Below are 27,928 nucleotides of genomic sequence, written 5' to 3' on the forward strand. Positions count from 1 at the left end.
AACAAACAAACAAACAAACAAACAAACAAACAAACAAGTTTACACACAAGCAGATAATTTTTTTAATTGTCTAAGATTCATTTGCAGTTTCTAAACAGCATCCTGAGTTTCTTTTACTCTCCGTGAGGCTGATTTGTCAGTCAGTGGTCTCAGCAGTGAGGAGGAAACAGCATGATGTGTTGAGGACAGCTCCAGTTCACTGACTCTGTGTGTTTGCATATGTGTCCTGCCTCTCTGCTGCCAGCCGTTAAGAGGCCAGTGTTGATCAGTGGCTGTCCAGGCCTTTCAGAGCCACTGACACACCGGCAGCACAATCATGAGCTCACTGATTCTACTGCTGGCCACCCTGGGGCTCCTCGTTCAGGGTGAGACTCTCTTCTGAAAACTGGGCTTCAGGATGCCACAACCAGGTTCACCACAGTCATGTTCTGCTGTGATGGAGAAACACTGAAACAAGCAGCATTTACCTTCTTCCATCTCTTCTCCATGTTAAAGAAATGATACTCTTCTGCTCTGATGGTGATCATCTTTCTCCAAGCTGGATTTGTCTCAGTAACCCTTCTCCTCTTCTTCATGTTTTCCAGGTTCATTAGGACAAATCACCCTGACTCAGTCTCCTGAGTCTCAGTCTGTTGTTCCAGGACAGACTGTCTCCATCAGATGTAAAACCAGTTCAAGTGTTAGTAGCTATCTCAGCTGGTACCTTCAGAAACCTGGAGAAGCTCCTAAACTCCTGATTTATTATGCTACAAACCGTCATTCTGGAGTTTCAGCTCGTTTCAGTGGAAGAGGATCTGGGACTGACTACACTCTGACCATCAGTGGAGTTCAGGCTGAAGATTCAGGAGTTTACTACTGTCAGCAGAGTAACAGCTTACCGTTCACACAGTGATACAACGTCGTACAAAAACCTCCCTCAGCTGGAGAGGAACTGATCTGAATCAACAGCTGCACTCACACTAAAGCTTAAGCTATTGCTCAAAATAAATTCTAAGTAAAAATTAACTTTCAATATTTCTAGGATAAATATATTTTACATAAGAAATAGTCATTGTTTTTCCAAGGAGTATGACAACATGTGGACACAAAATTTATAAATATTAGTTTCACTGCTGACCAACTTTCATAGAAACTCAAAAATTCATTAATTAAATTTGAAAATTGATTCTCAACAACATTTCATTCATGTTGTAAAAATACTAATCACACATAAAACATATTGTATTGATTTTATTGCAACAAAAATGTATTTTATGATTGAACCAACAGGATTTATGGAGTGTGTAATTCAGTAACACTTTCAGTCTTTTGTCATCTTTCATTTGTCTTTGTGGTTGTGGATCTTCAGCAGAAGCAGTTTGTAAATAGTTTCAGAGTTAAATTGAAGATCACAATTGTTTGTCATCTATTTATGCTGATGATACACTGCTATTTATTTTAGTTATTTTTCTTTTTTTTGATTTGTAGTGTTACTTGAAGGACAGTGCATATTCTTGAGACACACCTAAACAATGACAATATGACAGTCCTCATCATGAAGACACTTCAGCTGCAAGAGATGATTGGATGATTTATGCTTGATATGGTCCTACCATGGCTTTTGGTCCAAAGTCACAGAAGCATTTACATCAACTATCAACAACAAATTATGGATTTAGACTACGACCCTCACTGGTTTATGCTCATCAGTAGAATGATGAAGAGTTCTGAGTTTCTAAACTCCTTTGATATTCAGTGTATATGGATACACATTACATGATCTGACACATTATTTATAAAATCATCAGAGAGAAAATTCAGGTTTGTTTTTTGGATGAAATAGAATCAGTGACACTATTAAAAGAACATTTATGGAAACACTTTGACAATAAAACATTTTCAAACAAGTGATTTGAAGAACACGTCTTTATTATCTGCAAACACTGAAATAATATTGAAACGTTGCAACAATCTAGTGAATATTTCTATTTGTAAAAATGAAAGACAGAGACAGAGAGTGCAGAGTGAGAGCAGAAGCAGAGGAAAACCAGCAGCAGAGTCCCAGTGAGTCAGGTCAGGACTGGGAACACTGGTCTCTCCTCAGTGTCTCTGAGAGTGGAGTCTGGGAGCCCTGGGTGGCCTCACAGGTCACAGAGCCCACCTTCCTCCACTGGTCTGCAGGGAGCCTCAGGGTGCTGCTCCAGCTGTAGTGGCCGTCCTTCTGCAGCACCCCGGGGCTCCTGCTCTCCTCCCAGCTGCTGCTGCTGCTGCCGTCCACCTTCCAGGACAGACTCCAGCCTGAGGGGAAGCCCTTGTTGGCCAGACACATGAGCGTGGCCGTCCCCTCTTTCTCCAGCTCCTCACTGGAGGGAGGCAGCACCGTCAGGGTGGGACGGGCGTCACCTAGGAGACACCAATCGGTTTAGAGGACAGGGACCACGCAGCTGTCAGTCAAACACTTGGACACCTTTACTGTGTGAGAGTTGATTTAGTCCTTTAAGGAGTTTCTGTCAGATGGTTTTTCTGCTCCACCAGTCACTCACTCACACATTGTTTCACTTCCCTTTAAGAAACCTCTCATGCACATCAGCACAGAAAGAGTCCTCATATGACCTGAAATCTATCAAACTGCACTGCAAATAAAACAGTCAGATTTACATTTCAACATACAAAAAGCTCTTCGAAGGATTTTAATTTAGACCGTTTGAAGAACACAAGAAAATACAGTTTGAATATATTTTCAGTCTGTGACTTCATTCAAAGTCCTGATACATTTATACAAAAACATTTACTGTCCAAACTCTCAGAGGTGAATGAGATCCAACGATATTATCAGCCAACAATAACTGACGACCATCAGAGAACTGTCAACATTATTTCAAAAAGCCATTTTGAGCCGTTTGAGGAGATCACAGATTTAAAGGCTTTTAAACATTTTTATCTTCATTCACAGGATTCAAAATGATTTTTACTCAAACTAAAAATGGTTTAAAATGAGAATCAAAGTCAAAATCTACAAACATTTGAAAAGTACGAGTGTTGTTCTTTCATCGTTCCTACAGTTCAAGCTGTTCACATTTCACAAATGAAACGTTTAAAGAGAAGTTCAGTGAAGCTGCTTTGAGTTCAGCTTCAAGGTCAAACAGCAGAAATGAACAAAAAATTGAGTCTTAAGGTGATTTTGATCAGTCCAATGGAAAATTCAAGTTACTGCAAATGTTCAGACACATGAATTAAAGCTTTATCTGATGAAACGATATTTAATATTTGAGAAGAAACTTACTTCCAACTTCCAGTCTGGTTCCTCCACCAAAAGTCAACCACAGTGATACAAACTGACTGAGTCGTCGTACAAAAACCTCTGACTGTAGAGAGACACGGCTCTCTGACTCTGAACACAACAAACTCAACATGAACACGTCCAGTTTTTAAGAGAAAGAACTATTTCATCTTACATTTATCAATCAGTGAAACAATTGATCAGAATTCATCACATTTTACGTTTATTTTTTTTTTACATCTGTCTGAAAGTCAAATTTAAGTTGTTCTCACCTTAAATTAAACAAGATGTTCTGAAAGAAAAGATATCCAGAGTCCTCAAACCAAATCAACATTAAAATGATCACTGAATGTTCATCAGTGTTCTGATAAAGTGATTGATCCATCGATCAGCAGCATCATCACAGTGATCCAAGTCCATGTTGGAGTCAGTCAGAGCACTGTGTGAAGCTCTGCATTGTGTCTGTGAGGAGGGGGCTCAGGAGGATGAAGGCGAGGAAGGCTACAGGCCCGGATGGCATCAGCTCCAGACTGCTCTGGGACTGTGCAGATCAGCTGTGCGGGGTCATCCTGCACCTCTTCAACATGAGTCTCAGTCTGGAGAGACTTCCAGCACTGTGGAAAACTTCCTGTGTGATTCCAACGACTGCGCATCCCAGAGAGCCCAACCACTTCAGGCCAGCAGCCCGAACTTCCCACCTGATGAGGATGAATGAGAGGATCGCACTGAACCACCTCCGTCACCTGGTGAGCAGCGAGCTGGACCCCTACAGTTTGCATATTGTCCAGGCATTGATGTGGAGGATGCAGTCATCTACCTGCTCCATCGATGTCTTTCTCATCTAGAGCATACTGGGAGCACGGTGAGGGTCATGTTTGTTGACTTCTGCAGTGCTTTCAACACAGTCCAACCATCAGTCGTCAGAGAGAAGCTGGACAGAGCTGGAGTTGACTGCCACCTGGCTGCATGGACCATCGACCACATCATCAACAGACCACAGTATGTGGCTTCACGACTGTGTGTCCGATGTGGTAGTTTGCAGCACGGAGGCTCCAGAGGGGACAGTGCTGTCTTTGTCCTCTTCACCCTCAACACATCAGAATTCAGACACAACACCAACAGCTGCCACAGCCAGAAGTTCTCTGGTTATACAGTCATCGTTGGATGCGTATCACAGGGCATCGAACTGGAATACAGGGAGGTCAGAACCAACGTTGTCGACTGGTGTGGACTGAACCACCTGAATATACACGCCAGCAAAACCAAGGAGATGGAGACTGATTTCCACAGGAAGGTCCCAAAGACGACACCGGTGAACATCCAGGGCTTGGACATTGAGATCGTGGGGGATTAGAAATACCTGGGGATTCACCTGTACAACAAACTGGACTGGACAAACAACACAAATGTCCTGTACAGGAGGGGCCAAATTTGTCTCCACTTGCTAAGAAGACTGAGGTCCGTTGGAGTATGTAGGACACTGTTTTTATGACTCTGTGGTGGCATCTTCAGTTTCCCATGCAGTGGTTTGCTGGGGCTGTGGGAGCTCTCAGAGGGACAGAAAAAGACTGAACTGGTCGGGAAAGCTGGCTCTGTCCTGGACTGCCCTCTGGACACCATTGAGGAGATGCCATATGTTTTCATCATCATGCCATTACATTACAGCTCATGCAATATCTAGTGCAATATTACATTTCTTCTTCAATATAACATTTGTGTATTCTTGTATAAAGTCTATGCACGTACATATTTTTCTTCTATATACTCCAACTCATTTTTTAACCAATGTGCAATAGTGAAAACACTGTATTTGAACCATGTCCAAGTCTAAACCCACGTCCAATTCTCCATTCCCTGTACATCATTTTATTTTTTTCCATCAACAATAATATTTTACAGACTGCTGCATACTTTTTATCCAATCCAATGTGCAATACAGAAAAATGCTTTACTCTCTTGTCTATAATGTGTAAATGAAGAGTTTGGATTTTTTTTAAATTTTCTGTTTTATCTTTTGTTCCATTCTTTTTCTTTTTATACTTTTGATGCTACTGCTGCTGACTGTAACACCCAAATCTTCCTTACAGGGGGTTCATAAAGTGTTATCTTGTCTTATGATTTCCATAGAGAGCCACTTTGCATCAGCAGCACCATGCTCCAGTGCTCTGGGACACTTTATAGTCCTGAGAGTTGAACACTGGAGGACTGACAGCTGTCCTTCATCACAACAGAAGACACAGAAATCCTCCTCATCAAAAACATGACTCTGACCTGCGTCCTCATCTGGACTGTCCTCTGCTGCTGCTTCACAGGTAAAGTCCAGAGAATCAAAGTCCTCTACGGACATCCGTCCCTCTGACATGAAGCCGACAAAACTGTGACTCTGCTTTATGTTTGTGTGTGTGTGTCCTCAGAGTCCAGAGGTCAGGTCACAGTGACTCAGCCTGCAGCAGTGAGCTCTGCTCTGGGAGGCTCCGTCACCATCAGCTGTAAGAGCAGTCCAAAGGTTTATAATGGGAACTATTTATCCTGGTACCAACAGAAAGATGGAGAAGCTCCTCAAAGGCTCATTTATGCTGCGAGCACTCGAGCATCAGGGATTCCAGATCGTTTTACAGGCAGTGGATCAAACACTGACTTCACTCTGACCATCAGTGGAGTTCAGGCTGAAGATTCAGGAGTTTACTACTGTCAGAGTCTTCATCTCATCAACAGTCAGTGGTTGTTCACACAGTGAAAAAGAGTCGTACAAAAACCTCCCTCAGTCAGACTGAACAGAAACTGAACTGACTGCTGCAGCTGGAAGCTGATACACTTCACTGAGGACACACACACACACACACACACACACACACACACACACACACACACACACACACACACACACACACACACACAGGTGACTGATGTGTTCATTGTGTCTCCAGTTTTCCTCTTGAAGTTCAAACAGTTCACCTCAACAATCTGAAAGTTTCCACAAATGAAGAGAACAGTTCCAGTGAAGAAGCCCAATCAGACCATTAACATCACAACAACAGCAGAGTCAGCTCCACTGATGGAGAGACAAACCAAATTCACAATATATGAAACATCAATGTCCACACATCACACAGAAACCTCAGGACACTGAAGCTCCACATCTGCAATGCAACAAATCTTTTCTTTGGCAGAACCACTGTCACAAACATCATGTTTTTTCATTAACATGAACGTATTGAAATTGATCTGAAAAGTAAGACTTAAACAGCTTAATGTAGTTAATTAATAATGCCAATTACATATTCCAGTCTCTGCAAGAAGATGTGACGGTCAATGGAGTTGAATGAAGCACTCAGATCTAATAACACAAGCAAAGAAACTGTTTGACTGTGGCAATAAGATGATCTGTAACTTTGAATAGTGCTGTCTCTGTGCTACGATGCACTCTGCAGGATAGGAAAACATTCAGTATGTCAAGAATGTCACCATTGGTCATTCTATTTAGTGTCTGAGAGTTAAAGTTGCCATAAGACTGAAAACTTTAATCTTCTGTCTGATAACCTGCAGGATGCTTTGTGAAAAGAATTATGTCTGAACAGAAAATCAGCACGTTTATTGAACATACAGAGATCATATTTTGATGTAAAAATGCACAGCTGTGTATAATCTACAGACATAAAAATCTATTTGAAGGCCCTTACTATGAACCAACTGCAGCATATAAAGTCTAAACAACAGAGGACCCAGGATGAGGCCTTGTGGGATGCCAAGTTTACAGCTGATAGGAGCAGATGAATGTTGACCAAGTGAGACAACGTCAACTCTGCCAAACAGATAAGGACTGAACAAGTCTAACACTGTGACACAGAGAGCAACACATCTCTGCAGTCTATGCAGACATTTACTGGAACTGACTCGACCAATGACAGCACTTCAATCCTTCAGTCATTGAGTGGATTGTTTCTTTTAATCCATGTTTAATCTGAGGCCTCTGACAACTTTAACACTGTTTGGTCCAGTGTTGTGGTGACTAAAAATGTTGAAATGAACTTTCTGTAAAATTAAGTTAGTTTCAATGACCTGCATGTGCACCTTCATGGTCTCTGTGAGCTTGAGTCTCATGTGCTGCTGGTGGTGCTGACGTGCTGAGGTAAGCGGATCGTCTCACTTCCTGTTTCTGGTTGCTGCCTTACGAATAGTGTGCGTTTGTCGCTCTTGTTCCTCTGAGTGTAATTTGCTCTGTGTTTTGTTACAGCGGCCTTTTATCCGCGCTCTAGAGTAACATTAGTTCTGCTCAAGCACCCATAAGTCTGTTTATTTAGCGACCGTCAATTTTATTTGTCTACGCGCTTGTCTGCTCTGCTAGCTATACCAACTTAGCCTAGCAGCTAGCGATGGCTTCTCCCAGTCCCTCTCCAGCTCTCTCCTGCTTGGTGTGTCACATGTTTAGCTACTCCTCTGCCTCCTTTAGTGATACTGGTACGTGTAATAAATGTAGTTTATTTGGTGAGTTGGAGGCGAGGCTTAGTGAATTGGAAGCTCGGCTCCGCACCATGGAAACAAAACCATTAGCTATAGTTAGCCAGGCCCCCGTAGTCGGTGCGGACCGACCAAGTGCAGCTCCGGCTAGCCGTCCCTCGACAGCTCCCGAGCAGCCGGGAAACCAGGGAGGCTGGGTGACTGTTCGAAGGAAGCATAGTCCCAAGCTGAAGCCCACGGGTCACCACCAACCGCTTCATGTTTCTAACAGGTTCTCCCCACTCGGCGACACACCCGCTGAGAAACCAACTCTGATTATTGGCAGCTCCATTTTGAGAAATGTGAAGTTAGCGACACCAGCGACCATAGTCAAATGCCTGCCGGGGGCCAGAGCGGGCGACGTCGAATCAAATTTGAAACTGCTGGCTAAGGATAAGCGTAAATACCGTAAGATTGTTATTCACGTCGGCGGTAATGACACCCGGTTACGCCAATCGGAGGTCACTAAAATTAATGTGGAATCGGTGTGTACATATGCTAAAACGATGTCAGACTCCGTAGTTTTCTCTGGACCCCTGCCAAATCTGACCAGTGATGACATGTAGCCGCATGTCATCGTTCAATCGCTGGCTGTCGAGGTGGTGTCCAGCAAACGGTGTGGGCTTCATTGATAATTGGCAGACTTTCTGGGGAAGACCTGGTCTGATTAGGAGAGATGGCATCCATCCCACTTTGGAGGGAGCAGCTCTCATCTCTAGAAATCTGACCGATTTTATTTATGAACCTAACCCCTGACAACTCAGAGTTGAGACCAGGAGGCAGAGCTGCAGTCCTACACGCTTCTCTGCGCCTCCATTAGAGCAGTTACCCACCCAACACTCCATAGAGACTGTGTCTGCCCCCCGACCACGTAAACTAAGTAAACCAAAAGTACAGAGAAGAGGAGTTAAACATAAGAATCTAATTAAAATTAGAACAACCTCTGCAATAGTACAACAAGATAGGAGAATTAAATGTGGACTCCTTAACATCAGATCTCTGTCCTCTAAAGCTGTTCTAGTAAATGAGTTAATATCAGACCATAATATTGATTTATTTTGTCTGACTGAAACCTGGCTGTGTCCTGAAGAGTATGTGAGCCTAAATGAAGCTACTCCTCCGAGCCATATTAATACCCACATTCCTCGAGGCAGCGGCAGAGGAGGTGGAGTTGCAGCCATTTTTGACTCAAGCCTTTTGATCAACCCTAAACCTAAACTCGACTATAACTCATTTGAAAGCCTTGTTCTCACTCTTTCTCATGAGAAATGGAAAACAGTGCAGCCACTTTTATTTGTTGTAGTATACCGCTCTCCTGGTCCTTACTCCGAATTTATAGCTGAGTTCTCGGAGTTTCTATCAAGTTTAGTTCTTGAAGCAGATAAAGTAATTATTGTAGGTGACTTTAATGTACATGTCGACGTTGATAATGACAGCCTTAGCACTGCATTTATCTCAGTATTAGACTCTGTTGGCTTCCGCCAGAATGTACATGAACCGACTCACTGTTTTAACCACACCCTCGACCTTGTTCTGACATATGGCATTGAAATCGAAGACTTAATAGTCTCCTCACAGAATCCTCTTTTATCAGACCATCATTTAATAACTTTCCAATTCATATTACCAGACTACCAGCCAGTAGGCAAAAATTCTTATACCAGACTCCTGTCTGATAGTGCTGTAGCTAAATTTAAGGATATGATCCCATCAGTATTTAATTCAATGCCATGTCTCAATACAACAGAGGAGTCTTATGCTAACATTAGTCCCTCCCAGATTGACTTCCTGGTTGATAGTGCTACAGGATCGTTGCGTATGACACTTGACTCTGTTGCTCCCCTAAAAAAGAAGAAAATTAAACAGAGGAGGTTAGCTCCATGGTATACTCCTCAAACCCGCAAATTAAAGCAAACTTCACGGAAAATAGAAAGGAAATGGCGTTCTACCAATTTGGAAGAATTTCGGTCCGCCTGGCAAGACAGTCTTAAAATATACAGGAAAGCCCTCCGCAGTGCCAGGGCAGCCTATTACTCTGCACTAATAGAGGAAAATAAGAACAATCCCAGGTTTCTCTTCAGCACTGTAGCCAGGCTGACAGAGAGCCATAATTCTGTTGAACCATGTATTCCTTTAGCTCTGAACAGTAATGACTTCATGAGCTTCTTTAATGATAAAATTCTAACTATTAGAGACAGAATTCATCGACTCCTGCCGTTAACAGGTACTGTTTTGTCTTCAAACGCAGAAATCGTAGAAACTGTTACTCAGTCTGTCGCAGTTTTAGACTGTTTTACTCCTGTTGACCTTCACCAACTAATTTCAATAATTTCATCATCAAAATCATCTACCTGTATTTTAGATCCTATCCCGACTAAGCTGTTTAAAGAAGTATTACCTCTAATTGACTCTACAGTTTTAGACATGATCAATCTCTCTTTATCAACAGGCTACGTACCACAGTCCTTTAAAGTAGCTGTGATAAAACCGCTACTGAAAAAGCCTACTCTTGATCCAGGGGTTTTAGCCAACTATAGACCGATATCCAACCTTCCCTTTCTCTCAAAAACTCTTGAGAAAGCAGTTGCCAATCAGCTGTGCGACTTTCTAAACAATAATAGTTTATTCGAGGATTTCCAGTCAGGATTTAGAGTGCATCATAGCACAGAGACAGCACTGGTTAAAGTTACAAATGACCTTCTAATTGCATCTGATAAAGGATTTGTCTCTGTACTAGTCTTACTGGATCTTAGTGCTGCATTTGACACCATTGACCATGGCATCCTATTGCAGACACTGGAACATTTCATTGGCATTAAGGGAACTGCGCTAAGCTGGTTTAAATCCTACTTGTCAGATCACTCTCAGCTTGTACGCGTTAATGACGACTCCTCTGTGCTCACTAAAGTCAGCTATGGAGTTCCGCAGGGTTCTGTGCTTGGACCAATTCTGTTCACCTTATATATGCTTCCTTTAGGTAAGATTATCAGGAAGCACTCAATAAATTTTCATTGCTATGCAGATGATACCCAGCTATATTTATCAATGAAACCGGAAGAAACCAGTCAGTTAACTAGACTACAAGCATGTCTTCATGACATAAAGACCTGGATGACCTGCAATTTTCTGATGCTAAACTCGGACAAAACTGAAGTTATAGTAGTAGGCCCTAAACATCTTAGAAAGTCACTTTCTGATGACATAGCAGTTATGGATGGCATTGCGCTGGCCTCCAGCACCACTGTAAAGAATCTGGGAGTTATCTTTGACCAAGACATGTCCTTTCACTCCCATGTAAAACAAATTTCAAGGACTGCCTTTTTTCACCTACGTAATATCGCAAAAATCAGGCTTATTTTATCTCAAAATGATGCAGAAAAACTAGTCCATGCATTCGTAACTTCCAGGCTGGATTATTGCAATTCTTTATTATCAGGCTGCCCAAATTGGTTGCTGAATATTCTCCAGTTGCTCCAGAACGCTGCAGCACGTGTTCTGACAAAAACCAGGAAGCGAGATCATATTTCTCCAATACTCGCCGCTCTGCACTGGCTCCCTGTAAAGTTTAGAATAGACTTTAAAATTCTCCTCCTTACTTACAAAGCCATAAATGGCCAGGCACCTTCTTATCTTAAAGAGCTCATAGTACCTTATTGCCCTACTCGAACACTGCGTTCCCAGAATGCATTTCTACTTATGGTTCCTAAAGTCTCAAAAAGCAGAACAGGAGTCAGAGCATTTAGCTATCAAGCTCCTCTCCTGTGGAACCATCTTCAGTCTTTGTCCGGGAGGCAGACACTGTCTCTACATTTAAGAGTAGGCTTAAAACTTTCCTCTTTGATAAAGCTTATAGTTAGGGCTGGCTCAGGCTTGTCCTGGACCAGCCCCTAGTTATGCTGCTATAGGATTAGACTGTCAGGGGACCTCCAAAGATACACCGAGCTCCTCCGTCCTTCTGTCCCTCTCCATCCGCACGCTCTCATGTCCTACCACGGCGTCTTACTAACTTAGCTCCTTCCCCGGAGTCTCTGTGCTTTGTCGTCTTGCAGGTTCCCATGGACAGTGGCTGAATCTGGATTGTGGATTTCAGCTGCGTCTCCTGCCTTGGCCCTGCCTGACATCCACTGCAACTGCTACTGCTATTATTACATCCACTGTCACTGTTACTGTGACTGCATGTCTGTCTCTCTGTCTCTGTCTCTGTCTCTCTCTCTCTCTCTCTCTCTCTCTCTCTCTCTCTGACTGCTTTTCTTTCTGTCTGTCTGTCTGTCTGTCTGTCTGTCTGTCTGTCTGTCTCACTCTCCCTCTCTTGCTCTTCCTCTCTCACCCAACCGGTCGAGGCAGATGGCCGCCCACCCAGAGTCTGGTTCTGCTCGAGGTTTCTGCCTGTTAAAAGGAAGTTTTTCCTCGCCACTGTCGCCAAGTGCTTGCTCATGGGGGAATTGTTGGTTTCTTTGTAGATAAAAGAGCTTGGTCTGTACCAGCTCTATATGGAAAGTGTCCTGAGACAACAACTATAAATATTTCTGGAAATGAAAAAGCATATTTTAGCTTAACTTAAAAAGCTAAATTTGCAGTTACTACAGAGCATCATGGGTTTCTTTTACTCTACATGAGGATGATTTGAATAATCCAGCGGTGAGGAGGAAACAGTACGATATTTTGAGGACATGATACTTTTTGAGAGCATTTCCATAGAGAGCCACTTTGCATCAGCAGCACCATGCTCCACTGCTCTGGGACACTTTATAGTCCTGAGAGTTGAACACTGGAGGACTGACAGCTGTCCTTCATCACAACAGAAGACACAGAAATCCTCCTCATCAAAAACATGACTCTGACCTGCGTCCTCATCTGGACTGTCCTCTGCTGCTGCTTCACAGGTAAAGTCCAGAGAGTCCAAGTCCTCTACGAACATCCGTCCCTCTGAAATGAAGGACGCTGCTTTATGTTTGTGTGTGTGTGTCCTCAGAGTCCAGAGGTCAGGTCACAGTGACTCAGCCTGCAGCAGTGAGCTCTGCTCTGGGAGGCTCCGTCACCATCAGCTGTAAGACCAATCCAAAGGTTTATGGTGGGAGCTATTTATCCTGGTACCAACAGAAAGATGGAGAAGCTCCTAAACTGCTCATTTACCTTGCTAGCAGTCGAGCATCAGGGATTCCAGATCGTTTTACAGGCAGTGGATCAAACACTGACTTCACTCTGACCATCAGTGGAGTTCAGGCTGAAGATTCAGGAGTTTACTACTGTCAGAGTTTTCATGAAATCAACAGTCAAGCTGTGTTCACACAGTGAAAAAGAGTCGTACAAAAACCTCCCTCAGTCAGACTGAACAGAAACTGAACTGACTGCTACAGCTGGACACACACACACACACACACACACACACACACACACACACACACACACACACACACTAGAGATGACAGCAGCACTGGCAGCAGCATGATGAGCTATCAATTAACAAGCATCCCTGGTCAACAAGAGTCCTGGAGACAGCGACTGTAGCAGGAACTACCACTGAGGTGATTTTCAGTCATTTGTCAGCTGTTTCTCTGTCTCTGTTTTTTGCACAGGTTTGTCAACTCGATAGTGTCAAAACCTTAAAAGATGCCGTCACAAAACTTCACAGGTTCATAGTTGAACTCAAAATGAAGGTTGAGTTTGACAATAGCTATGGTGCAACCTATGACCTTAAACAGGTCAGACAACATTTAAATCTGAGACTTATATAAAATATGCCAATATCATTTCAAGCCAAAATTTGCTGAATAAAATCATTATGCACTTACTTTTCCTCTTCCCATAAAATGTGCTTGCACTGATGGACGCCATTTTCCTTAATGAGAAAGAGAAGGGTAACAAAGCCCCACCCCTTCTCATGTGGTATCATTGAAAAGCCCTAAATGTCCTCTTTAGATAGCAAGAGGAGCTAATTCAGTACTATTCAGTGGGTGGGAGATATTCAGGTTTACAAATGTTCTCCACAGAGGACCAATTTGAGCTGCAGGTAGTCAGGAGGATATAGTGGTAAAGCTAGAGGCCTGTCCAAGGCAAGCCTGAGCCGGCCCTGACTGTAAACTGCATCAAAAAGGAAAGTTTTGAGGCTACTCTTAAACGTTGAGAGGGTGTCTGCATTCTGGGTCGAGCCTGGAAGATGTTTCCACAGGACCGGCCCTGATAGCTGAAAGCTCAGACTCCAGTTATGAAGTTCTATAACTAAGTTCAGCATCAAACACCATGGCCCTAACACATCACACTTCCACACAAGTAGTTTAAGCTCACCTGATTCATTTGAAGATCACCTTTATTCATTTCTTCATGAACCAGTGTTCCTGCAGGGTAATAGGATACTATGAGTTTTTCAAGAACAGATGGTGCCTGACCCCACGTTGTGACAATAAAAAGGAGAGGTAGCAAAAGAATAAATAGACAATGAAGAGGGATACAAAATAAAATAAACGATACTTACGTTGTAGACAAAAGACGAAAAAAATAATCATAGTAATATGCGATAAATATTTTGATCAGAGGACGTGTTGCAGTGTTCAGGATCAGCTGAGAGTATTTAGTGATTTATGGGGGCAGCCTGACAATACAGCACTGCAATAATCCAGCCTGCACATGGGTGGACCAGATTGTCTGAATCGTTTTGAAAGTTGTAGGTCATCCAGGTCTTTATGTCTGTCAGACATGTTTCAAGTTGAATTAACTTTGGTTGGATGATTGGTTGCAATTGGCTTCTTTGACAAATAGAAATGGGAATCATCAACAGATCAAATAAAATTGATGATGAGTTGTTCCTCATAATATTGCCTGAAGGAAGCACACATAGGTTGCACAGTAATGGTCCAAGCACAGAACCTTGTGTGGTGCACAGAGAAATGATCATCAACATGAACAAACTGATACTGATCTGCAAAGTAAATTTAAATTTATATTGAAATGCCAGCAACGAACAAGACACTAGAAGAGCTAAACTTAACAGGGTAGTGAGAGCAACAATCTTGTGACGACTGGTGAGGAGAAGCGAGTATTTATCCTGTGGCTGGTGATTCATGGATTGGCTGCAGCTGTGGTGGCTGACAAGCATGAGGATCAGCTGGATTGAGCTGTGATTGAGGAGGAACTGCTCAGTCCAGACACAAACAAACAAACAAACAAACAAACAAACAAGTCTAGACACAAGGAGATTATTTTTTTGAGATTCATTTGCAGTTTCTAAACAGCATCCTGAGTTTCTTTTACTCTCCGTGAGGATGATTTGTCAGTCAGTGGTCTCAGCAGTGAGGAGGAAACAGCATGATGTGTTGAGGACAGCTCCAGTTCACTGACTCTGTGTGTTTGCATATGTGTCCTGCCTCTCTGCTGCCAGCCGTTAAGAGGCCAGTGTTGATCAGTGGCTGTCCAGGCCTTTCAGAGCCACTGACACACCGGCAGCACAATCATGAGCTCACTGATTCTACTGCTGGCCACCCTGGGGCTCCTCGTTCAGGGTGAGACTCTCTTCTGAAAACTGGGCTTCAGGATGCCACAACCAGGTTCACCACAGTCATGTTCTGCTGTGATGGAGAAACACTGAAACAAGCAGCATTTACCTTCTTCCATCTGTTCTCCATGTTAAAGAAATGATACTCTTCTGCTCTGATGGTGATCATCTTTCTCCAAGCTGGATTTGTCTCAATAACCCTTCTCCTCTTCGTCATGTTTTCCAGGTTCATCAGGACAAATCACCCTGACTCAGTCTCCTGAGTCTCAGTCTTTTGTTCCAGGACAGACTGTCTCCATCAGGTGTAAAACCAGTTCAGATGTTAGCAGCTGGCTCCACTGGTACCTTCAGAAACCTGGAGAAGCTCCTAAACTCCTGATTTATGAAGCTACACGCCGTCATTCTGGAGTTTCAGATCGTTTCAGTGGAAGTGGATCTGGGACTGACTTCACTCTGACCATCAGTGGAGTTCAGGCTGAAGATTCAGGAGTTTACTACTGTCAGCAGAGTAACAGCTTACCGTTCACACAGTGATACAACGTCGTACAAAAACCTCCCTCAGCTGGAGAGGAACTGATCTGAATCAACAGCTGCACTCACACTAAAACTAAAGCTTTTACTAAAAATAAATACTTCATAATTAACTTTCAATATTTTTATGTGAAATGTACTTTACATAGCAAAAAGTTATGATTCATTTCCTGGAGTATAATCACATGTGGACACTGAATTTGTGAAATTTTATCTCTGACCATTTTTCAAAGACATGTGACAACTCATTAATTACATTATAAAATTTTATCTCAACATTTCATTCATGTTGTACAAATACTAATCACATATATAACATATTTTATTCATTTTGTGTATTTTTATTGCAACAAAAATGTATTTCATGACTTAACCTAAAAAGGATTTATGGAGTGTGTAATTCAGTTACACTTTCAGTCTTTTCTTATCTTTCATTTGTCTTTGTGGTTGTGGATCTTCAGCAGAAGCAGTTTGTTAATAGTTTCAGGGTTAAATTTAAGAACACATTGGTTTAGCGTCTATTTATGCTGATGATACATTGCTATTCATTTCAGATATTTTTCTTATTTATTGTAGTTTGACTTGAAGGACAGTGCATATTCTTCAGACACACCTAAAGCAATGACAATATGACAGTCCTCATCATGAAGACACTTCAATAACAAGAGATGATTGGATGATTTATGCTTGATATGGTCCTACCATGGCTTTTGGTCCAAAGTCACACAAGCATTTACATCAACTGTCAACACCAAGTTATGGACTTAGACTATGACCATCACTGGTTTATGCTCATCAAAAATGATGAAGAGTTCTGAGTTTCTAAACTCCTTTGATATTCAGTGTATATGGATCCCCATTACATGATCTGACACATTATTTATAAAATCATCAGGGAGAAAATTCAAGTTTGTTTTTTGGATGAAACAGAATCAGTGACACTATTAAAAGAACATTTATGGAAACACTTTGACAATAAAACATTTTCAAACAAGTGATTTGAAGAACACGTCTTTATTATCTGCAAACACTGAAATAATATTGAAACGTTGCAACAATCTAGTGAATATTTCTATTTGTAAAAATGAAAGACAGAGACAGAGAGTGCAGAGTGAGAGCAGAAGCAGAGGAAAACCAGCAGCAGAGTCCCAGTGAGTCAGGTCAGGACTGGGAACACTGGTCTCTCCTCAGTGTCTCTGAGAGTGGAGTCTGGGAGCCCTGGGTGGCCTCACAGGTCACAGAGCCCACCTTCCTCCACTGGTCTGCAGGGAGCCTCAGGGTGCTGCTCCAGCTGTAGTGGCCGTCCTTCTGCAGCACCCCGGGGCTCCTGCTCTCCTCCCAGCTGCTGCTGCTGCTGCTGCTGCCCTCCACCTTCCAGGACAGACTCCAGCCTGAGGGGAAGCCCTTGTTGGCCAGACACGTGAGCGTGGCCTTGCCCTCTTTCTCCAGCTCCTCATTGGAGGGGGGCAGCACCGTCAGGGTGGGACGGACGTCACCTAGGAGACACCAATCGGTTTAGAGGACAGGGACCACGCAGCTGTCAGTCAAACACTTGGACACCTTTACTGTGTGAGAGTTGATTTTGTCCTTTAAGGAGTTTCTGTCAGATGGTTTTTCTGCTCCACCAGTCACTCACTCACACATTGTTTCACTTCCCTTTAAGAAACCTCTCATGCACATCAGCACAGAAAGAGTCCTCATATGACCTGAAATCTATCAAACTGCACTGCAAATAAAACAGTCAGATTTACATTTCAACATACAAAAAGCTCTTTGAAGGATTTTAATTTAGACCGCTTGAAGAACACAAGAAAATACAGTTTGAATATATTTTCAGTCTGTGACTTCATTCAAAGTCCTGATACATTTATACAAAAACATTTGCTGTCCAAACTCTCAGAGGTGAATGAGATCCAACGATATTATCAGCCAACAATAACTGACGACCATCAGAGAACTGTCAACATTATTTCAAAAAGCCATTTTGAGCCGTTTGAGGAGATCACAGATTTAAAGGCTTTTAATCATTTTTATCTTCATTCACAGGATTCAAAATGATTTTTACTCAAACTAAAAACGGTTTAAAATGAGAATCAAAGTCAAAATCTACAAACATTTGAAAAGTACGAGTGTTGTTCTTTCATCGTTCCTACAGTTCAAGCTGTTCACATTTCACAAATGAAACGCTTAAAGAGGATTTCAGTGAAGCTGCTTCGAGTTCAGCTTCAAGGTCAAACAGCAGAAACGAACAAAAAATTGAGTCTTAAGGTGATTTTGATCAGTCCAATGGAGAATTTAAGTTACAGCAAATGTTCAGACACATGAATTAAAACTTTATCTGATGAAATGATATTTAATATTTGAGAAGAAACTTACTTCCAATTTCCAGTCTGGTTCCTCCACCAAAAGTCCTCCACAGTGATACAAACTGACTGAGTCGTCGTACAAAAACCTCTGACTGTAGAGAGACACGGCTCTCTGACTCTGAACACAACAAAGTCACCAAACACATTCCCAGTTTAACCAGTTTATGCAAGAACTGCTAAAAGTGTTGAAAACTGATTCAGAAACAATGAATATGCAGACGATTCAACCTTTTGTTTGTGAAATGTTAAAAATCTACAATCAACATTAATTTCTTCTGTTGGTGAAACACACTGAAATAAGATTTTCCAAAGAAAAACTGTCCAACAAATCCGGACAAATGAAATAATGATCATAAATGAAGATTTCCATCCATCCATCCATTATCTATACCGCCTATCCCTTTTGGGGTTGCGGGGGGCTGGAGCCTATCCCAGCTGCAATGGGCGAGAGGCGGGGTACACCCTGAACCGGTCGCCAGCCAATTGCAGGGCCACATGTAAGGACAAACAACCATTCAAACTCACACCTACGGACAATTTAGAGTCATCAATTAACCTAATGAGCATGTTTTTGGTCTGTGGGAGGAAGCCGGAGTACCCGGAGAGAGCCCATGCATGCACGGGAAGAACATGCAAACTTCACACAGAAAGGCCCCGCCTGACCCGGGGATCGAACCGGCAACCTTCTTGCTGTGAGGCACACGCACTACCTGCTGCGCCACCGTGCAGCCCTTAAATGAAGATTTATTGTAATTAATTATTTCCTTAAATTTGTCCCACAGTAATGTTGATTTGTTGTGAACTTGGGAGAATTTTATAAAAATTCATATCTAATTGAACTTTGACACATTCCTAATCAATACTCTGACAGAGTGATTGATCCATTGATCATCATCATCATCAGAGTAATCCAAGTTCCTGCTGGAGGCAGTCAGAGCATTTCCATAGAGAGCCACTTTGCATCAGCAGCACCATGCTCCAGTGCTCTGGGACACTTTATAGTCCTGAGAGCTGAGCGCTGGAGGACTGACAGCTGTCCTTCATCACAACAGAAGACACAGAAATCCTCCTCATCAAAAACATGACTCTGACCTGCGTCCTCATCTGGACTGTCCTCTGCTGCTGCTGCTTCACAGGTAAAGTCCAGAGAGTCAAAGTCCTCTACGAACATCCGTCCCTCTGAAATGAAGCCGACAAAACTGTGACTCTGCTTTATGTTTGTGTGTGTGTGTCCTCAGAGTCCAGAGGTCAGGTCACAGTGACTCAGCCTGCAGCAGTGAGCTCTGCTCTGGGAGGCTCCGTCACCATCAGCTGTAAGAGCAGTCCAAAGGTTTATGGTGGGAGCTATTTACATTGGTACCAACAGAAAGATGGAGAAACTCCTAAACTGCTCATTTACCGTGCTAGCAGGCGAGCATCAGGGATTCCAGATCGTTTTACAGGCAGTGGATCAAACACTGACTTCACTCTGACCATCAGTGGAGTTCAGGCTGAAGATTCAGGAGTTTACTACTGTCAGAGTCTTCATCTCATCAACAGTCAGTGGTTGTTCACACAGTGAAAAAGAGTCGTACAAAAACCTCCCTCAGTCAGACTGAACAGAAACTGAACTGACTGCTGCAGCTGGAAGCTGATACACTTCACTGAGGACACACACACACACACACACACACACACACACACACACACACACACACACACACACACTAGAGATGACAGCAGCACTGGCAGCAGCATGATGAGCTATCAATTAACAAGCATCCCTGGTCAACAAGAGTCCTGGAGACAGCGACTGTAGCAGGAACTACCACTGAGGTGATTTTCAGTCATTTGTCAGATGTTTCTCTGTCTCTGTTTTTTTGCACAGGTTTGTCAACTCGATAGTGTCACAACCGTAAAAGATGCCGTCACAAAACTTCACAGGTTCATAGTTGAACTCAAAATGAAGGTTGAGTTTGACGATGGCTGCTGTGCAACCTATGACCTGCAACACGAGAAAGCACAAAGAGTGTGTGGAAGAAGCCATGTTGGTAACATGCATTAATGGGACATGAATTCATAAAGATGGAGAGGGAGAGAGGGAGAGAGTAGCTCAGTGCATCATGGGATGTCCTTCAGCAGACTAAGCATATAGTGGTAAAGCTAGAGGCCTGTCCAAGGCAAGCCTGAGCCGGCCCTGACTGTAAACTGCATCAAAAAGGAAAGTTTTGAGGCTACTCTTAAACGTTGAGAGGGTGTCTGCATTCTGGGTCGAGCCTGGAAGATGGTTCCACAGGACCGGCCCTGATAGCTGAGAGCTCAGACTCCAGTTATGAAGTTCTATAACTAAGTTCAGCATCAAACACCATGGCCCAAACACATCACACTTCTGCACAAGTAGTCTAAGCTCACCTGATTCATTTGAAGATCACCTTTATTCATTTCTTCATGAACCAGTGTTCCTGCAGGGTAATAGGATACTATGAGTTTTTCAAGAACAGATGGTGCCTGACCCCACGTTGTGACAATAAAAAGGAGAGGTAGCAAAAGAATAAATAGACAATGAAGAGGGATACAAAATAAAATAAACGATACTTACGTTGTAGACAAAAGACGAAAAAAATAATCATAGTAATATGCGATAAATATTTTGATCAGAGGACGTGTTGCAGTGTTCAGGATCGGCTGAGAGTATTTAGTGATTTATGGGGGCAGCCTGACAATACAGCACTGCAATAATCCAGCCTGCACATGGGTGGACCAGATTGTCTGAATCGTTTTGAAAGCTGTAGGTCATCCAGGTCTTTATGTCTGTCAGACATGTTTCAAGTTTAATTAACTTTGGTTGGTTGATTGGTTGCAATTGGCTTCTTTGATAAATAGAAATGGGAATCATCAACAGATCAAATAAAATTGATGATGAGTTGTTCCTCATAATATTGCCTGAAGGAAGCACACATAGGTTGCACAGTAATGGTCCAAGCACAGAACCTTGTGTGGTGCACAGAGAAATGATCATCAACATGAACAAACTGATATCGATCTGAAAAGTAAATTTCAATTTCAATTTAAATTCGAGAAACAAACAAGGCACTATGAGAGCTAAACTTTAACAAGGTAGTGAGAACAACAATCTCATGACGACTGGTGAGGAGAAGATGGTATTTATCCTGTGGCTGGTGATTCATGGATTGGCTGCAGCTGTGGTGGCTGACAAGCATGAGGATCAGCTGGATTGAGCTATGATTGAGGAGGAACTGCTCAGTCCAGACACAAACAAACAAACAAACAAACAAACAAGTTTACACACAAGCAGATAATTTTTTTAATTATCTAAGATTCATTTGCAGTTTCTAAACAGCATCCTGAGTTTCTTTTACTCTCCGTGAGGCTGATTTGTCAGTCAGTGGTCTCAGCAGTGAGGAGGAAACAGCATGATGTGTTGAGGACAGCTCCAGTTCACTGACTCTGTGTGTTTGCATATGTGTCCTGCCTCTCTGCTGCCAGCCGTTAAGAGGCCAGTGTTGATCAGTGGCTGTCCAGGCCTTTCAGAGCCACTGACACACCGGCAGCACAATCATGAGCTCACTGATTCTACTGCTGGCCACCCTGGGGCTCCTCGTTCAGGGTGAGACTCTCTTCTGAAAACTGGGCTTCAGGATGCCACAACCAGGTTCACCACAGTCATGTTCTGCTGTGATGGAGAAACACTGAAACAAGCAGCATTTACCTTCCTCCATCTCTTCTCCATGTTAAAGAAATGATACTCTTCTGCTCTGATGGTGATCATCTTTCTCCAAGCTGGATTTGTCTCAATAACCCTTCTCCTCTTCTTCATGTTTTCCAGGTTCATCAGGACAAATCACCCTGACTCAGTCTCCTGAGTCTCAGTCTGTTGTTCCAGGACAGACTGTCTCCATCAGATGTAAAACCAGCTCAAGTGTTAGTAGCTATCTCAGCTGGTACCTTCAGAAACCTGGAGAAACTCCTAAACTCCTGATTTATTATGCTACAAACCGTCATTCTGGAGTTTCAGATCGTTTCAGTGGAAGTGGATCTGGGACTGACTTCACTCTGACCATCAGTGGAGTTCAGGCTGAAGATTCAGGAGTTTACTACTGTCAGCAGAGTAACAGCTTACCGTTCACACAGTGATACAACGTCGTACAAAAACCTCCCTCAGCTGGAGAGGAACTGACCTGAATCAACAGCTGCACTCACACTAAAGCTTAAGCTATTGCTCAAAATAAATTCTAAGTAAAAATTAACTTTCAGTATTTCTACGATAAATATATTTTACATAAGAAATAGTCATAGTTTTTCCAAGGAGTATGATAACATGTGGACACAAAATTTATAAATATTAGTTTCACTGCTGACCAACTTTCATAGAAACTCAAAAATTCATTAATTAAATTTGAAAATTGATTCTCAACAACGTTTCATTCATGTTGTAAAAATACTAATCACACATAAAACATATTGTATTGATTTTATTGCAACAAAAATGTATTTTATGATTGAACCAACAGGATTTATGGAGTGTGTAATTCAGTAACACTTTCAGTCTTTTGTCATCTTTCATTTGTCTTTGTGGTTGTGGATCTTCAGCAGAAGCAGTTTGTTAATAGTTTCAGAGTTAAATTGAAGATCACAATTGTTTGTCATCTATTTATGCTGATGATACACTGCTATTCATTTTAGATATTTTTCTTTTTTTTGATTTGTAGTGTTACTTGAAGGCCAGTGCATATTCTTAGACACACCTAAACAATGACAATATGACAGTCTTCATCATGAAGACACTTCAGTAACAAGAGATGATTGGATGATTTATGCTTGATATGGTCCTACCATGGCTTTTGGTCCAAAGTCACAGAAGCATTTACATCAACTATCAACAACAAATTATGGATTTAGACTACGACCCTCACTGGTTTATGCTCATCAGTAGAATGATGAAGAGTTTTGTCTGAGTTTCTAAACTCCTTTGATATTCAGTGTATATGGATACACATTACATGATCTGACACATTATTTATAAAATCATCAGAGAGAAAATTCAGGTTTGTTTTTTGGATGAAATAGAATCAATGACACTATTAAAAGAACATTTATGGAAACACTTTGACAATAAAACATTTTCAAACAAGTGATTTGAAGAACACGTCTTTATTATCTGCAAACACTGAAATAATATTGAAACGTTGCAACAATCTAGTGAATATTTCTATTTGTAAAAATGAAAGACAGAGACAGAGAGTGCAGAGTGAGAGCAGAAGCAGAGGAAAACCAGCAGCAGAGTCCCAGTGAGTCAGGTCAGGACTGGGAACACTGGTCTCTCCTCAGTGTCTCTGAGAGTGGAGTCTGGGAGCCCTGGGTGGCCTCACAGGTCACAGAGCCCACCTTCCTCCACTGGTCTGCAGGGAGCCTCAGGGTGCTGCTCCAGCTGTAGAGGCCGTCCTTCTGCAGCACCCCGGGGCTCCTGCTCTCCTCCCAGCTGCTGCTGCTGCTGCTGCTGCTGCCGTCCACCTTCCAGGACAGACTCCAGCCTGAGGGGAAGCCCTTGTTGGCCAGACACATGAGCGTGGCCGTCCCCTCTTTCTCCAGCTCCTCACTGGAGGGGGGCAGCACCGTCAGGGTGGGACGGACGTCACCTAGGAGACACCAATCGGTTTAGAGGACAGGGACCACGCAGCTGTCAGTCAAACACTTGGACACCTTTACTGTGTGAGAGTTGATTTTGTCCTTTAAGGAGTTTCTGTCAGATGGTTTTTCTGCTCCACCAGTCACTCACTCACACATTGTTTCACTTCCCTTTAAGAAACCTCTCATGCACATCAGCACAGAAAGAGTCCTCATATGACCTGAAATCTATCAAACTGCACTGCAAATAAAACAATCAGATTTACATTTCAACATACAAAAAGCTCTTTGAAGGATTTTAAATTAGACCGTTTGAAGAAAACGTGAAAATACAGTTTGAATATATTTTCAGTCTGTGACTTCATTCAAAGTCCTGATACATTTATACAAAAACATTTACTGTCCAAACTCTCAGAGGTGAATGAGATCCAACGATATTATCAGCCAACAATAACTGACGACCATCAGAGAACTGTCAACATTATTTCAAAAAGCCATTTTGAGCCGTTTGAGGAGATCACAGATTTAAAGGCTTTTAAACATTTTTATCTTCATTCACAGGATTCAAAATGATTTTTACTCAAACTAAAAACGGTTTAAAATGAGAATCAAAGTCAAAATCTACAAACATTTGAAAAGTACGAGTGTTGTTCTTTCATCGTTCCTACAGTTCAAGCTGTTCACATTTCACAAATGAAACGCTTAAAGAGAAGTTCAGTGAAGCTGCTTTGAGTTCAGCTTCAAGGTCAAACAGCAGAAACAAACAAAAAATTGAGTCTTAATGTGATTTTGATCAGTCCAATGGAGAATTTAAGTTACAGCAAATGTTCAGACACATGAATTTAAGCTTTATCTGATGAAACGATATTTAATACTTGAGAAGAAACTTACTTCCAACTTCCAGTCTGGTTCCTCCACCAAAAGTCCACCACAGTGATACAAACTGACTGAGTCATCGTACAAAAACCTCTGACTGTAGAGAGACACGGCTCTCTGACTTTGTCTGACAAAACTTCAACTACAACAACTAAACTTTCATCTTTCATCTAAAGATTTAAATGCGTGACTTCTCCTCTGCACCGACTCATTGTACTAATTACATTCATGATTTCATTTCAAACAGAAAACTGCACTTTGGACTTTCTACAAAACTACTGAGAGAAAATAGAAGCTGTAAAATCTCAAATTTCAGTGTCTGGGGAAAATGTATGTCCAGGAAAGAAAAAGTTTCTGACAAATTAATAAAATCCATCAAAAACTGAACTTACTTCCAATCTCCAGTCTGGTTCCTCCACCGAACGTGTACCACAGTGATACAAACTGACTGAGTCGTCGTACAAAAACCTCTGACTGTAGAGAGACACGGCTCTCTGACTCTGAACACAACAAACTCAACATGAACACGTCCAGTTTTTAAGAGAAAGAACTATTTCATCTTACATTTATCAATCAGTGAAACAACTGATCAGAATTCATCATATTTTATGTTTATTTTTTTACATCTGTCTGAAAGTCAAATTTGAGTTGTTCTCACCTTAAATTAAACAAGATGTTCTGAAAGAAAAGATATCCAGAGTCCTCAAACCAAATCAACATTAAAATGATCACTGAATGTTCATCAGTGTTCTGATAAAGTGATTGATCCATTGATCAGCAGCTTCATCACAGTGATCCAAGTCCATGTTGGAGTCAGTCAGAGCACTGTGTGAAGCTCTGCATTGTGTCTGTGAGGAGGGGGCTCAGCAGGATGAAGGCGAGGAAGGCTACAGGCCCGGATGGCATCAGCTCCAGACTGCTCTGGGACTGTGCAGATCAGCTGTGCGGGGTCATCCTGCACCTCTTCAACATGAGTCTCAGTCTGGAGAGACTTCCAGCACTGTGGAAAACTTCCTGTGTGATTCCAACGACTGCGCATCCCAGAGAGCCCAACCACTTCAGGCCAGCAGCCCGAACTTCCCACCTGATGAGGATGAATGAGAGGATCGCACTGAACCACCTCCGTCACCTGGTGAGCAGCGAGCTGGACCCCTACAGTTTGCATATTGTCCAGGCATTGATGTGGAGGATGCAGTCATCTACCTGCTCCATCGATGTCTTTCTCATCTGGAGCATACTGGGAGCACGGTGAGGGTCATGTTTGTTGACTTCTGCAGTGCTTTCAACACAGTCCAACCATCAGTCGTCAGAGGGAAGCTGGACAGAAACCCCTCCCAGTGTGGAGGCCCCCCATGAGGAAACACTGGAGCTAAAACCTAAAAGATAATAGAATAAAAAGACCTAAAACCTAAAAGACAATAGAATAAAAGACCTGAAACCTAAAATTGAATAAAATAAAAGGACCTAAAGACTAAAAGACAATGTGCTCGGATAAAACATGTCTGAATTAAAAGAGTATAAGAAATCAATTGAAAGCCAAACTAAAAGGTGACCTTTAAGCCTCCTTTTAAAAACACCAACGGTCTCTGCAGTCCTGATGCACTCTGGCAGGCTGTTCAAAAGCTTCGGACCATAATGGCTGAATGCCACCTCCCCATGGGCTTTGGTCCAAACCCTTGGAACAATCAAAAGGCCGGTGCCAGAGGACCTCAGGATCCACGAGGGCTGATATGATAAGAACAGGTCAGATAAATAAGATGGCCCAAGACCATTAAGACACTTAAAAACTAATAAAAGCACCTTCAAGTCGATCCTGAAGCACACAGGGAGCCAATGCAGCAATTCTAAAACCGGTGTAATGTGCTCCCGCCCTCTGGTCCTCGTCAACACACGTGCGGCTGAGTTCTGGAGTAATTGTAAGTTATGGATATTCAGAGAGCAGGGCATTACAATAATCTAGACGGCAGGAGATAAAAGCATGGATCAGCACCTCTGTGTTAATCGCAATTTCCTGTTAAAATTGTCAACAATAAAATCGCAGGGTGCAGGTAAGACTGCTGCGGGAGTGCTCTGTAAAATCTCGATAAAATTTGCAGCCACCTCAGAAGTTAGGTGGCGTTTCCTCACTGTTCTCACCGGGGCATCCTGATGGTTAAAACTGGCGATGTTAAAATACACACAATAGTGGTCGGACACAGCCAGGTCAACAACAGAGGGCACACCAGTAGAGAGGCCATAGGTTATGACCAGGTCCAGGGTGTGTCCTCTGTTGTGAGTTGGCTGTGTGACGTGCTGATTAAAGTCCATGCAATTTAAAAGGTTTAAGAATTCTCTGGACAGTGAGTCCGAGGTGTTATCCACGTGCAGGTTAAAATCGCCAGTTATTAAAATTCTGTTATAAGTGGTGTGTATGATTGATAAAAGCTCTGAAAATTCAGTGATAAAAGCAGTGGAATGATGGGGTGGTCTATAGACAGTGATGCAGAGAACAGGAGGACTGCTAAAAACAAAGGTGTGATGCTTAAAAGATGAATAACTCTTAAAAAAAAACTTCCTTTGACAATAAAATATTATTAAAAATTGATGCAGTCCCACCTCCTCCCCCGGTGCAAAATAAAAAGTTAAAATTTGGTGGGTGAGAACAACTGGTGCCTCTGTGCCAAGCCATGTTTCTGTTAAAAGTAACCCATCTAACTTGTTGTCTAAAATCAGGTCATTTATGATAAAAGATTGTTTAAAAGAGAGCGCACATTCAGCACAGCCAGGTTAATGTTCGTGCTGAACATACACTCATGACCACAGGGAGATAAAATGACCGGGTGTATGAGGTTATCTCTGTTAAAAGTGTCTAAAGTGTCATTAAAAATGTCTGCCTGTAAAGGTTTGTATAGTAAAGATGCCCGGTTTAGGTGGTAGTGACAACTGTGGACTGTAGGGGGGGGCTAATAAGTGTAATTGTACTGTGAACAGCTGGTGTGGACGGAGAAGGAGAATCCGGGAAGGGGGTGTGACAGGTGGTGAATATTAGCCGTTAGCATTTGGCTGCCGAGCCTGTTGGGGTGAACTCTGTCGGCCCTATAGAAGGAGGGACGGTTCCAAAACAAGTAAAAATTGTCAATAAAACCATTGTTAAAAGCTCTGCAGGCGGACTGTAGCCAAGTGTTTAGGTAGAGTAGCTTGCTGAAACGCCATGCTCTGTGATGGGGGAATGTGGGGAAGGACCGCTGATAAAAACGGACTTACCACAGTTGTTTAAGAAGTTAAAAAGGTTATTAAAATCCTTTT

General features: G+C 42.4%; 3 gene segments (V, D, J or C); all 3 read right to left on the reverse strand.

The window, feature by feature from the left end:
• Nucleotides 1–1,890: 1,890 nt before the first annotated feature.
• On the reverse strand, nucleotides 1,891–3,392 carry LOC139346031 (Ig kappa-b4 chain C region-like). The segment is given in 2 exon segments: nucleotides 1,891–2,382; nucleotides 3,263–3,392. Coding segments are annotated over 2 exon segments (459 nt in total).
• Nucleotides 3,393–16,774: 13,382 nt separating this feature from the next.
• LOC139346032 (Ig kappa-b4 chain C region-like) lies at nucleotides 16,775–19,313 on the reverse strand. The segment is given in 3 exon segments: nucleotides 16,775–17,272; nucleotides 18,153–18,260; nucleotides 19,235–19,313. Coding segments are annotated over 3 exon segments (522 nt in total).
• Nucleotides 19,314–23,277: 3,964 nt separating this feature from the next.
• LOC139345762 (Ig kappa-b4 chain C region-like) lies at nucleotides 23,278–25,096 on the reverse strand. The segment is given in 2 exon segments: nucleotides 23,278–23,778; nucleotides 25,036–25,096. A coding segment is annotated over 1 exon segment (264 nt).
• Nucleotides 25,097–27,928: the final 2,832 nt, after the last annotated feature.

The sequence above is a fragment of the Chaetodon trifascialis genome, chromosome 17, assembly GCF_039877785.1.
Source record: "Chaetodon trifascialis isolate fChaTrf1 chromosome 17, fChaTrf1.hap1, whole genome shotgun sequence".
Taxonomy (NCBI): Eukaryota; Metazoa; Chordata; class Actinopteri; order Chaetodontiformes; family Chaetodontidae; genus Chaetodon; species Chaetodon trifascialis.